We start from the raw sequence: 13,498 nt of genomic DNA, 5'->3' as shown, positions 1-13,498 counted from the left end.
AGGTCCGAAATCCTTCCTTTTTGAGCTTCCTTGGCTAGAGGTGGAAGGATTCAATGGTTTGATTTGTGACTGGTGGAGATCCTTTCAAGTATCCGGCTATGCTGGTTATTGGATTTTGCATAAGCTTAAAATACTGAAAAAGAAAATTTTAATGTGGAAAAAGGAGGTATTGGGGGCAAGAAACCAAGAGTTGAATGATATTCTAAAAGGTATGAGGGAATTAGACTCAAGGCAGAAGCAAATTTGTTAATGGACGAAGAAAGAACCTATAAAACAGAACTCTCTCTTCTTTAAGCCACTCAGTTAAAGGAAGAGGAGATTAAATGGAAGCAACGATCCAGGGCCACTTGGTTGAAAGAAGGGGAATAAAAATGCAAAGTTTTTTCATAGCATTTAAGGGGAATAAAAATACAATTTTTTTTCATAGCATTGCAATTTGCAAGTGCAAGGTCCAGGAATAACAAGATAGGTAGTTTGCTTGTGGGAAACAGAAGGGTGGAAAAAAGAAGAAGAAGAGGAGGTGTGTGAAGCAGTGGTCAATTATTTCAAGGACCTCTCCGACGATAGCTGGAAGCGCCCCTTCAAATGACTTAAACTCTTTATCAGGGGAAGACTCGTCGAATTTGGAAAAGCCTTTCTTGATTAGTGAAATCAAAGAGGCAGTTGACTCTTTGGAGGGGGACAAGGCACCTGGGCTGGACGGTTTTCTGCTAGCCTTCTATTAAGTGTTCTGAGAAGTGATAAAGAGCAATCTCGTGGATTTCATGTCGGAGTTTTTCGAGAGGGGCCGATTATCATCAGCTTTGGGTTCCTCTTTTATCGTGATCACTCCCAAGATTTTTGCAGCAAAAGGTCTTAAAGACTTTAGGCCTATTAGTTTAATTGGGGGCCCATGCAAGATACTTGCAAAGATTTTAGCAAGTAGGTCTAGAAGGGTGCTGAACTCCATTGTCTCCAAAAAAGTGCAGTTATTGAGGGTCGTCAATTGTTGGACAGTGCTCTAATAGCCAACGAATGCATTGACTCGAGATTCAAAGAAGGCTCTAGTGGTGTGGTGTGCAAAGCTTGATATAGAAAAGGCTTACGATCATGTCAATTGCAAAATTTTGGAGTATTTGCTTCGAAGGATAAGTTGTGGCTCAAAATGGATAAGATGGATGGGTGAATGCATTCTATTGGCAAGATTCTCAGTGCTAGTTAATGGTGCGCCCCAAGGGCACTTTCAACCCTCGAGGGGGATTCGTCAAGGTGACCCTCTATCCCCCTTCCTTTTCATTGTGGTTGTGGAAGCACTAAGAAGAATGATATCGAAAGGCCGAGAGGTGGGCATCATTAAAGGGTTTCAGGCTTCCGAGGAGGCTCCCCCTATCTTGCACTTACAATTTGCAAATGATATTATATTATTTTGTGATGCGGATGAGGAAATGGTTGATAGGTTGCGGATGACGTTTCTTAGCTTCGAGGCAGTGTAGGGGCTAAAAATCAATATAGCCAAAAGTGAGGTGCTTGGGGCCCATATCTCTCGTTATGATCTTGTGAGATTAGCATGGAATTTTGGTTGTTGCACAGGATCTTTCCCCTTAACCTATTTAGGCCTTCCCCTCTATTTAGGGAAGCCAACAAAACACTTGTGGGATGTAATAGTTGAAAGATTCGAAAGAAAGTTAGCTATCTGGAAAGGGAAGAACTTGTCCATAGGTGATCAATTATCCCTTATCAAGGTCATCTCGTCTAATCTCCTGCTCTACTTCATGTCCCTTTACAGTTGCTCGTAGTCAGTTATAGAAAAATTGGATAAGGTAAGAAGAGATTTTCTATGGCAAGATTTGGAGTAGAAGCAAGGTATCCCGTATCGGTATCGGTTGGTGTAACGGTGCCCTCCGATACCGATACCGATACGGGAGTGTAACGGCGATACGAGGGCGTAACGGCCCGTAACGGTGCAAATTTTTTTTTTTTTGGCAAAAAAATATGAAAAAATATGGATTTAATACGGAATTTTCTAAGCATTCCAAATATGCATTCATTTATAAATTGAAACATATTTATGGTGGTGTAATGGTCCACTCTTTGGTGAGAAGTTGTATCGGACTGTCAAATTAATTTTTGAACCAGGTAAGGAATGCCAAATCGGTTACGTATCGGCCGACACGGCCGATACGTAACGGTAACGCAGACGCACCGCTACCCGATTCGGGTCAGATCGGCCGATACCAATTTTTGTACCGTATCGGCCGACACGGGCGTAATAGATACGGGCGTAACGGTAACCCGTAACGGTCAGCCCCAGAACGGTCGAAAAACGGCCATTTTTTTGCATTTTAAGGTCTGTTTTTTATGTTTTTTCGAAACTTCTTGCTTCCAAACTCCTTCTCACTCCTTCTCCTGCTAATTTCGACCAACCTTGGCTGGATATTTGAGGAAAAAACACATTATATTGGCGGATTTTGTTGAATCAAAGCTTGGTGGGCCATTTTTCATAAATTTATCAAAAATAGGTATTTATACTTTTTTAATATGTTTTGCTGTTTTAATTATCTCATATGATGTGTTAATCATAGTAGAACATGTTAATATCCATTTTACAGATTTGGGGTGCCATTTAATATTTTTTAATATTTTTTTCTATTTACGCATGAATTTTGCCCCTTTTTTTAAAATTCAAAAAATCAATTTTTAATGATTGTTTTGCTGTTTTAATCACTCCATATGATGTGTTAATCATAGTAGAACATGTTAATGTGCATTTTACAGATTTGGGGACCCATTTTATATTTTTTAAATATTTTTTTCTATTTACGCATGAATTTTGCCCCTTTTTTTAAAATTCAAAAAATCATTTTTTATTGATTGTTTTGCTGTTTTAATCACTCCATATTATGTGTTAATCATAGTAGAACATGTTATTGTGCATTTTACAGATTTGGGGTCCCATTTTATATTTTTAAAATATTTTTTTCTATTTACGCATGAATTTTGCCCCTTTTTTTAAAATTCAAAAAATCAATTTTTAATGATTGTTTTGCTGTTTTAATCACTCCATATGATGTGTTAATCATAGTAGAACATGTTAATGTGCATTTTACAGATTTGGGGTCCCATTTTATATTTTTTAAATATTTTTTCTATTTACGCATGAATTTTGCCCCTTTTTTAAAAATTCGAAAAATCAATTTTTAATGATTGTTTTGCTGTTTTAATCACTCCATATGATGTGTTAATCATAGTAGAACATGTTAATGTGCATTTTACAGATTTGGGGTCCCATTTTATATTTTTAAAATATTTTTTTCTATTTACGCATGAATTTTGTCCCTTTTTTAAAAATTCGAAAAATCAATTTTTAATGGTTGTATTACTGTTTTAATCATGCCATATGATGTGTTAATCATGGTAGAATATGTTAATGTGCATTTTACAGATTTGGGGTGTCATTTTATAATTTTTTTCTATTTTCGAATTAGTGACTTTATGTTTTTATTTGCTTATATTGGACGGTTTTGCCTTGGAGCTTCTTAGGGTTTAGTTAGAATATAAAATCATCTTTATTAACATAGGTCATACACGATACACTCATACTCAAATCTAATTATCTAGTGTCTACCTAAGCCTAAAGAAATGTCTGGATCTGGCCAACAACAAGTGAGGATACTGGATGGCAACATTGTGAGAGGGTTGGTGGCACTAGGCACCAAATGAAGTGCAAATATTGTGATAGACTAATGACTGGTGGAATTACCCATCTCAAACAACATTTGGCACATCAAAAGGGTCAAGTTGCGGCATGTACTAGAGTACTGAAAGAGATAATGCTTTTAATGCAAGTTAGTCTGGATGAGTCGAAGGGTAAACGTGCTGCTGTACACAAGAAGAAAGATGATGTTTTGGACGCAGCTCGACAGGAGGTGTTTGGTCCTGAATATATGGGCATTTGTAATGAAGATATTATTGATTCTGACAAAGATTCAGATCGAGAATTAACTATAGCTAGAAGAGAGCTTGCGTCTAGCTCGTGAAGAGGAAGAACGTCGTCGCATTTTTGGCACGCATGGGTCAGTGCGTGATACCAGAGGAGGGGTGCAATGGGAGTGGAACTGGAAGTGCAACTGCTTCTGCAGGTGGGGGAGGTAGGTTTGGTGGGTTACGACGTGTGTTTGGGAACCGACGACAGACATCTTCACGTGATGCCCCTATACGTTTGGATGAATAAGTAAATGAGCCTAGGAGACCCTCTATTGATCCAATCCTGTTTAAGAAAGAATCAACTAAACAAAAGAAGATAAAACAAATGTGGAGAAGAACTTCCGTTGAGAAATTAGGTAGAGCAGCAACAAAGTTATTTATACATGATAACATACCTCCTAACGCGACCAATTCTCCATATTGGCAGGTGGTAATTGATGCAGTAGTAGAAGCAGGTGAAGGAATAAAAGCTCCCACGACTAAAGAGATTAGGGGGAAATGGACAGATGCAGAGTATGCAGATGTGAAAGCATACGTGGCTACCTTTAAACCTGTATGGCAAGCCAGAGGATGCATGATCATGTGTGATGGTTGGACTGGCTCAACCAGACGTAGCATGATCAACTTCATGATATACTGTCACTTAGGAACTATATACCAGAAGTCAATTGATGCCTCAGAGGTAACAAAAGATTCTAATTATATTAATGGACTAATGGATAAAGTTGTGGACGAGATTGGAGAGGAGAATATAGTGCAGATTGTGACAGATAATGAAGCAACATATAAGCTTGCAGGACATATGTTGATGGATAAGAGAAAACATCTTTTTTGGTCACCATGTGCTGCCCATTGTATTGATCTTATATTGGAAGATATTGGGAAGAAGAATGTTAAGGAAATGGTCGAAAGGGCAAGGGAAGTGACAAAGTTTATTTACAACCATAATCAAGTAGTTGCAATAATGAGAAAGTTCATGAAAGGACGAGAGTTGTTGAGGCTTGCGGCGAGTAAATTCGCAACAAACTTTATAGCATTAGAGAGTTTATTCCAGCATAGGGAAGAGTTGAGTGAGATGTTCGCTTCCCGAGAATGGCTCAACACAAAACATGGGAAGAAGACATCAGGAATACCGGTCGAAGTTGCGAACACCATACGGGACAACAAATATTGGAAGAAGGTCAAGGCGATCCTAAAGGTGATGGAGCCACTAATGAGGGTACTCCGTCTTGTTGAATCCGATGAAGCACCTACCATGGGCTTCCTATATGATGCCATGGATAAGGCAAAGCTTGCAATTCAACGTAATTGTAGAAGTTGGCAGACTTATTGGAAGATGATCGACAAGAGATGGACAAACCAACTCCATCACGATCTTCATGCAGCAGGTTACTACCTAAATCCTAGGTATAGATATGCCCAATCATTTGTTGCGAATGATGAAGTTCGTGTCGGGCTAAAAAATGTGATAAAGAGATTAGAGCCTGACTTAGATCTGCAAATAAAGGCATTAAATGAATTAGATACATTTGGAAATCGCCTTGGTAGCTTTGGAGATGCTCTTGCACAGCATGCAGTATCTAGATTGCAACCGGCCGAATGGTGAATTAATTTCGGAGAGAGTAACGAAGGCTCTCCAAAAAATTACAGTAAAAGTTTTGAGCCAGACAACATCTTCCTCTAGCTGCGAAAGGAATTGGAGTTGTTTTGCGCTCATTCATTCAAAGAATAGGAATAGATTGCATAGAACATTAGATAGACTTGTCTTCATGCACTACAATATAAAACTAAGAATGCGACGACATCATAGGAGCATTACAACTGCTGATGACGGAGACTACTGTCCAATAAACTTGGATAATATTTATAATGAGGATGACCCACTTCTACCTTGGTTGGAAACAAGGGAAAAACAAATTGAAGAGGATAGTGAAGAATTGGAAATTGATGACCCAGAAATACGCAGAGCGCAACAAGAGAGTCGTGCAGATGTGTTGGAACCAGTAAGAGGGGCAGCGTTTATGCCACGTACAGATACGGCTCAAGATCAACAAAAGAGTACGAGCAGTGGTAGCGTGACCGTGTCGGATGAAGACGATGACCCCCCTGCCCCTGGTGCTGGCACTTCTGGTGTTGCTCAGTGCCCTATACAGCCGTCTACAGATCATGATGTCGATGAACAGCGACGAGGTGGTACACGAGGTCGGACTTATGAGTGTACCGAGTCACGATACAGCCAACAGGAGGTGGGTACATCTAGTGGTGCACCGGGTCCGAGAGGTTCGGAACATCAGCAGGCTCATGGTCTTGGTTATTATGATGGATATTCTTATGGTGAATTGAATTATGATGGTTATACTGAGCCTGTTCCATCACATTCATGTTGGAGTAGCCCTCCTGATCAATATCCATATGATTATAGATATCCAGATCCAAATCCAAGTTACTCATCACAGCAGACGCACTCTCAATCTCAAGATTCTCAACAGCCTGAGTATGGGCACCAGTATGGCTATTCGATGGGCACTGGTGGATATCCTTATTCGGGGTCAGAGTCGTTGCCTAGTCAGGATCAGTCATCTTCTAGTTTCGTTGATCTAGTATTTCCTTCTGGCACTGGATATTATGGATATGTAGCACCTACACCTATTGGACAGCCTCAGCCTGATGGTGACGATGACGATGATGTGGAGGTCGAGCAACCACAAAAAAGCAGATTTTCATTTTGGTGGTGACTTGTGATTGTGACTTGTGAGTATATATTTGTGTTAAGGTAAGTATTTGTTGCAGCAGACAGCTCACAACAGTATTATTGCAAGATCGCGAGTACACACTTGACACTGCCGAACTTGTATTTAAAATAGCTCCCCCGACAACCAATCAAGTAATCCTTAATCAAGTTGCAGGGGAGTATATCGACACTACTAATTTTTATTTTTATTTTTTTTTAATATTCTTGACTTCATAGACGGGAATCACAATATCACAGTCACGTGCACCACACTGCACAAGATCCCAGGTATGTTCGAGAAATTCCTCAAAAATAATTGCAAACACCGATGTAAGATATTTTCATTTTACATTCATTCTAATATATCTATCATTGATAGTAGATAGTTAGAAAATTAAATATATGATCAAATTCCAGGTTATCTGGTTCATAAATTCATCAGACGATCCGATACAACGTCTCACCAAAGAGTGGACCGTTACACCACCATAAACATGTTCCAATTTATAAATGCATGCATATTGGGACGGCTTAGAATATTCTGGAGTGAATCCAGATGTTTTCATATTGGTTTGGCAAAAAGTAAGTTTTGCGCCGTTACGGGCCATTATGGTGGTGTAACTGTCCACTCTTTGGTGAGAAGTTGTATCGGACTGTCTAATTAATTTTTGAACCAGGTAACCTGAATTTGACTACAAAATTCATATATTTAATTTTCTAAATATCTAATTTATATACTTAACAATTTGATATCATTTCTCCCAAAAGTTCTTTAAAAAAAATGAAATTAAATTCAGGTAGATGGCGTTGCCAATTTGGGGCTGACTTGGAGGACCAATCTATGCCCCAAATTAGCCTCAAATTCATGCATATTATTGCCATTATCCCACTTATGAATTGGTGGACATTTATCGGATAGTGAATCATGAAAAAAAATCAAAAGGCCCTATTTTAAAAAATAAAAGTCCACAAATTAACGATTAAAATTATTCAAACAATTTGATTTTGGCATTGTGAGTTAGCAATTGCAGTCCATAATTTAATTGGTAAATTTTAAGTTAATATATGTCTCATGTACAATTTTTTAAGGGCCCGAATTAGGCGGGACTCAGATTGTGAAGTGTAGCACACATGTCAAAGTTTTTTGGGCCCCACCCGTGATGAATATGTTATATCCACACCGTCCATCCATTTTGCCAAATAATTTTAGCGCATGAGCCCAAAAATGAAGCACATCCAAAGCTCAGGTGGACTACACCATAAGAAACAACAATAATTAAAAGTTCACCATTAAAAATTTATTGGGGGCTACAAAAGTTTTAGATCAAGCTGACATGTGTTATATCTAAACTGTCCATTCATTTGACGAGCTCGTCTTAAGGCTTGAACAGATTGGATGGAAAATAAACGTTACAGTGGGCCCTACGAATTGTTTAATGGTGAAAATCATGATCTCCGCTGCTATTTTTGGTGTGGTCCAGACGATCTTTGGATATAATTCGTTTTTTTGGTGGTGCTCTAAAATGATCTCTGAAAATAGATGAACGGTGTAGATATAATAAATACATCACTGTGGAGCCCAGGTAACTTTGATCTTAGCATGACACATACCTACAACAACTATATAGCTGGTGTGTGGTACACCAGCCAATCTACTTCCGATTTCTTTTTCCGATACCAGAGACTGAAACTGAAAAGAAAAAAGAGGGAAAAGAGAGAGAGAGAGAGAGAGAGAGAGAGAGAGAAGAAGAAGAAGAAGAAGAAGAAGGCCACCGCGGCGGCGGCCGCAGCCGCAGCTTCCCGAGAAGAAGAAGAAGAAGAAGAAAAGAAAGAAAAAAAAGGTAAGTATTTCTTTCCCCCTATTTTTTTAAGGCCCGTAACAGCCGTAACGGGTCAGTAATGGCCGTTACGCTCGTAATGATCATTGCGGTAGCAAAATCGGGGCATTGCCCGTTATGCCCCCGTATCGCGTAACGGACCCCACCATTACCGTTACGGCCGATACTTAACCAATATGGGACACCTTGAGTAGAAGAAAAAAATTGCATCTTATTCTTATGGCTTAGAAGGATGTATATAGACCAAATGGGAAAGGGGGGCTGGTATTAGAGACCTTGAAACAATGAGCTTGGCTCTCTTAGCAAAGTGGTTGTGGAGATACAAAACCGAAGAAAACGCTCTTTGGAGGGAGGTTATAGCAGATAAATAGGGAAGTGAGAAAGGTAATTGGGTAACTAAGTCATCCTCCCTTTACAAAGTGTCTTGGATTTGGAAAGGTGTTGCCCGTATTTATCCGACATTCGAGGAAGGAACTTCTTACATGGTAGGAAATGGGGAAAGGGTGAGATTTTGGGAAGATGTGTGGGTGGGGGATCGACCTCTCCAATATGCTTTCCCATTGGTGGCACACCTTGCCTTGAAAAGGAACATCATGATAGCCGAATGCTTTGAAGTCTTTGGAGCCCAAGTAGTGTGGAATCCCCTATGTAGAAGTAATATGCTTGACACCGAAGCTCAAGAATTTGCAAGACTTCTCAGGTGCCTTCGAAACCATGTGCCAAAAAAGAAAGGGATAGATTGATATGGACGAAAAGATAAAATAAGTGTTTTCTCAGTTAGGTCCTACGCAAGTTGCTGCAAAATCAAATTTTCTAATGGGCACATGGCCTTTGTGTGGCACTATGGCGCTCCCCCAAAAGAGGTAGCTTTCACTTGGCTCGTTGGAGAAGGAAAGATCCTTACAATCGATAATCTTCAAAAAAAGGGAATGTATCTTCCGAATGTTTTCTTCGTATGCAAGACAAACACAGGATACAATGTTTTAAATATCGACGATATCGGCGAATATATCCCATGATATTTCTCGTATCCCACCTATGCAATACGAAATGCACAAGTAGTGGGATATATCCCACATGTTCAATCCGGTGAGCATTTTATTTATTTTTTTGATCCTTTTTTTTTTCCCTGTAAATCATGTTAAATCAGTGTCAAACTGTTACAAATCCATGTTTTGCAAGAAAAATCATGGATTAGAAGCTTTGATTTTGAGATTTGGAGGAGAAGGACCAAGTTGCAGAAAATTGAAAAAAAATTAATTTTTTCCCAATTTCTCGCAAATCGGTTACAACTTTGTGTCCAAACATAAAATCAAACATGTATGTAACCTGATTTAGTGATTCTTCTTTTGCTTTTGAATGTATTACTTGTGTTTCCACACATCTTCTTACATTTATAAATAATATTAATAAACTTTTAATATACTTGCATCAATTCAATTGGACAATGCATAAATTAGGACCCCATACAAAGAAAACCTATTATGTGCACTTGTTTTTGGTAATGTTTTGATTTGTAAGTGTGTATTGATGTATTTTTTAACAATCACTGAAATTTCATTGAAAAATTTGACCAATTTCCAATGTTTCCCCATGTTTCCAACTATCCCATGCGATAACTGATACGTATCTGTATCCCAAGGGTGTGATACATAACGTGATACTGATATTTTGAACACTGGTATGATCTATAAATCATCTATTCCTTCATTATTGGTATGCTAACCAGATTTGGAACTCCATTCTTGGCCTGTTTGGTATTGCTTGGTCTATGTCAGAAAACCTAAAGGACCTTTTTCTTATGTAGCATGGTGTTTGCTTAGAAAGGAAAATTCAGGATCTTTGGCGTTTGGCTTTGTGAGCAACCCTTTTGGCTATTTGGGGGGAAAGGAACGGTAGAAGTTTTCGGGACAAGGCCCCCAAAGAAGGGAAGATCATCCTCAGATCCAAGAATCTAGTAGTTGAATGGGCCTCTTGTATGAAATCTCTACAAGACTGCAATTTCTCTTTTTCTTCTCTCTTTGTAAAATTTTGCACCTTCTTGGTGCCTTCTCAATAAATTGATCACTTAATCCTCAAACAATATACCGCTTTTGGAGATTGTCAATCAAAAGCGTAGGGTAGAAAGATTTAACTGAAAAACTACTTGATCTATCCTTGCACAACAACGAGCTGTCATTTTCATCTTCAAAGGGACAACGGAGATGTAGGCAGTCCAAAAGAGAGACATACTCCTCAACATTGTCATCTTGAAGGTACCAATGACAAGGCGGAGCCCACACCACCACCACGTCACACCGCTCATAGCACTTATCAACTGAGATATCACGATCCGGGGCAAGGCGAGCAATCTTTGGCAACCTAATATGAAGAGGCAGATGTGACAACCTTCATAAAAAAGCACTACCACGTGCATCTTGTGCCTTTGAGATAACCAAGACTATGGACCATCTATAAATACACTGCCTCCTTGCAAGAGCCTTTTTTTTAGTGATACCTTTTGAGAGCCATATGGGTGAGATCTTTTTTACTTATTCCAATGCCATTAGCTTATCCCTTAATTGATATGTTTTTGTGTGTGTGTGTGTGTGTGTGTGTGTGTTTATTTTTTGGCGTGGCATGGGGTGGGCGTGGCCAAAAAGGGAGAAGTCAACAGAGACTCTTATTTGGATTCGATTTGGGTTGGGTGTGACAATCGATGCTTTTGTAATTGTCACCACAACCCAATGAATTGTTCAGGACAGCCAAACAGAATGTCATCAAGTGGGGCTTGGCTCTCAAGCCTTCTGATAATTTAATTTTGAGTCTTTTGTTTTCTTGGCGCCATCCTTTGTCTTGGGGTGTTGATTTTCTCGTCTTAGCCTGCTCCTCTTCCAATAATTCTTGAGTAACCTTTCGAAAAGATTTATAATAAATAAATAAATAAACTTTTGTAAATGTGTTGCCCACCTGATGATCAGATAGGCCTATGTGGGAGGCAAGTCCCAAAGAAGTGTATCTATTATTCCTCTACAAATACCCAAAGAATAACATCCCATCTAGATATATATCCAGAAATGTTGAAAGAAATCAACAATTTCAGTACCAGAGTAAGATTTGATGCTAGAATGTAAGTATGGAACAGAAACAGGATGCTACCAAAAATAAATCCTGCAAACCTGAAATGCGCACAGCCTTTAGACGCTTTTTTTCCTCTAACATTCGCGCTTGCTTATCCTGGTATAGTTTCCACCGCCGATCATCTATCAAACCAATCTCTCGTCCCAAAGGTGTGAGGCGACTATCGGCATTATCAGAACGTAGAAGTAATCGGTGTTCTGAGCGGCTAAACCAAAATAAGATTAATGAGAGCAGATAACCTTTTTTTCAAAATAGAAGAGAGAATGAGGACAAACACAATGCACATAAGAAAAACATAATCCTGATTCTAAAGCTCAAGAAGCAAGAGGGTTAGCATGCACATCAATATTTGATTTCCAAATTATAGTTGCACTTCTGATGTTCTGAAAATCAAGTAATAAAATCATCTGGGTGTCCAATTAAACTGAATCATGAGGTCGTCAGATTTTGTGAGATATTTAGAAAGTAAAGAAAAATCGGAAAAATAATACATAGATCCAGAACAACAAGATGTCGCCAAATCATCCATAATCTGTGACATGACATCATATTCTGTTTTTGGTCTGACAAAAAACTGCCTACATATAAACTGTTGAAATATTTGAATCAATTAGGCAAATTTTCATTAGTGGTGTTACAGACCATAACTCAGCCCATTACTATGTGTTTGGCTCTCTTTAGTTAGCCTATTTTACATAAGTTTAGTTGTAGAACATGTTGGGTACTTTTACTTTTGTTATAAATGGCATTATTGTAAATTTACAAAGGCACTTCAAATGGCCGTCCAAACCATCCCTCCCTCCCATCCAAACACAAGTAGCAATATGATAAGATATTCAAATCCATTAGGCAAACTTTTATTATCGACAAAACATATAGATATCTGTCAATAAGATCAAATTCCTTCATCAAACTCCTCTTCTATGAAATCGAAACGACATTCATGATTTCAATGGTTATGATTTAATTCTAGAATTTGAATGTTTGTTTCGTTTAACCTAAATTTAAACCTCTTCCCTGCTCTCATCAGTCTTCATTCACATATTAAGTTAGCATTGAACGGGGAGGGGAGAATGGGAGTTCTTAAGACATTGCATATTTTTCTGATTACATTAAGAAACAATTAAAAGATAAAAGGCATTGCACCTAGATTTCATTCTAGAGGCGCTTATTCCTTGTTTTCCCAAGTGCCTCTAACAATACAGAGAATCATGGAGGTCAGGATACGAATTCAAAGAGGATATTCTAGTACGTAAAGAGTTGTAACTAATCCAAATACATCTAGCAAAAAAAAAGTCCATTCTTTTTTATTTTGTATTATTATTATTTTTTTTCAGTGAGTGATGGATGAACTTTTCAAAGTAGCACCTATTGCCTCTCAAGTGTGATGGTAAATATAGCCTTCAATCACAAAATACGACCAGGGCAACAAGTCAAATAGGTGTCCATCATCAAGGCAACAAAGGCATTGATGAGAAAAAGAGCATCGCTACTAAAAATTAGTTGACAGAAGTGTAAAGCAATGATCTAGTACCAAATATTCTTGCCTTATTCAAGTGCAAACTTCTTTTGGGAACCAGGTGGGCACCAATGGTCATGTTGGGCCTTGAATTGGAGGGATCCACAGTGGATTGCACATGACCTGAAAATTACTCGTATTGGATTACCAAACCTATCCAATTAAGCACCTGAAAAATGGATGGTAGGACCATTTTTACTCTTGCCATCTTTTTTGGATGCCCTCAATTGGATAATTTTTCAGCATCTGATCATGGAACTATCGGGCCATATGCAATCCACAATCAGACCCAGTGGTCATTAGGAATCATGTGTGGGCTAACATTGG

At 38.6% G+C, this 13,498-nt stretch overlaps 1 protein-coding gene across 3 annotated transcripts in view; it reads right to left on the bottom strand.

The window, feature by feature from the left end:
* The window catches only part of LOC131236569 (uncharacterized), a 60,349-nt gene that overhangs the window by 3,080 nt on the left and 43,771 nt on the right, over positions 1-13,498 (bottom strand). For all 3 annotated transcript variants that reach the window (XM_058233839.1, XM_058233841.1, XM_058233840.1), the window contains one exon: positions 11,691-11,857. In XM_058233839.1, the coding sequence (XP_058089822.1) occupies positions 11,691-11,857 (167 nt within the window). The remainder of the gene's footprint in view (positions 1-11,690; positions 11,858-13,498) is intronic.

The sequence above is a fragment of the Magnolia sinica genome, chromosome 2 (genome assembly GCF_029962835.1).
Source record: "Magnolia sinica isolate HGM2019 chromosome 2, MsV1, whole genome shotgun sequence".
NCBI lineage: Eukaryota > Viridiplantae > Streptophyta > Magnoliopsida > Magnoliales > Magnoliaceae > Magnolia > Magnolia sinica.
Note: the sequence above shows the minus strand (reverse complement) of the source record. Positions and strands in the feature narration are given on the sequence as shown.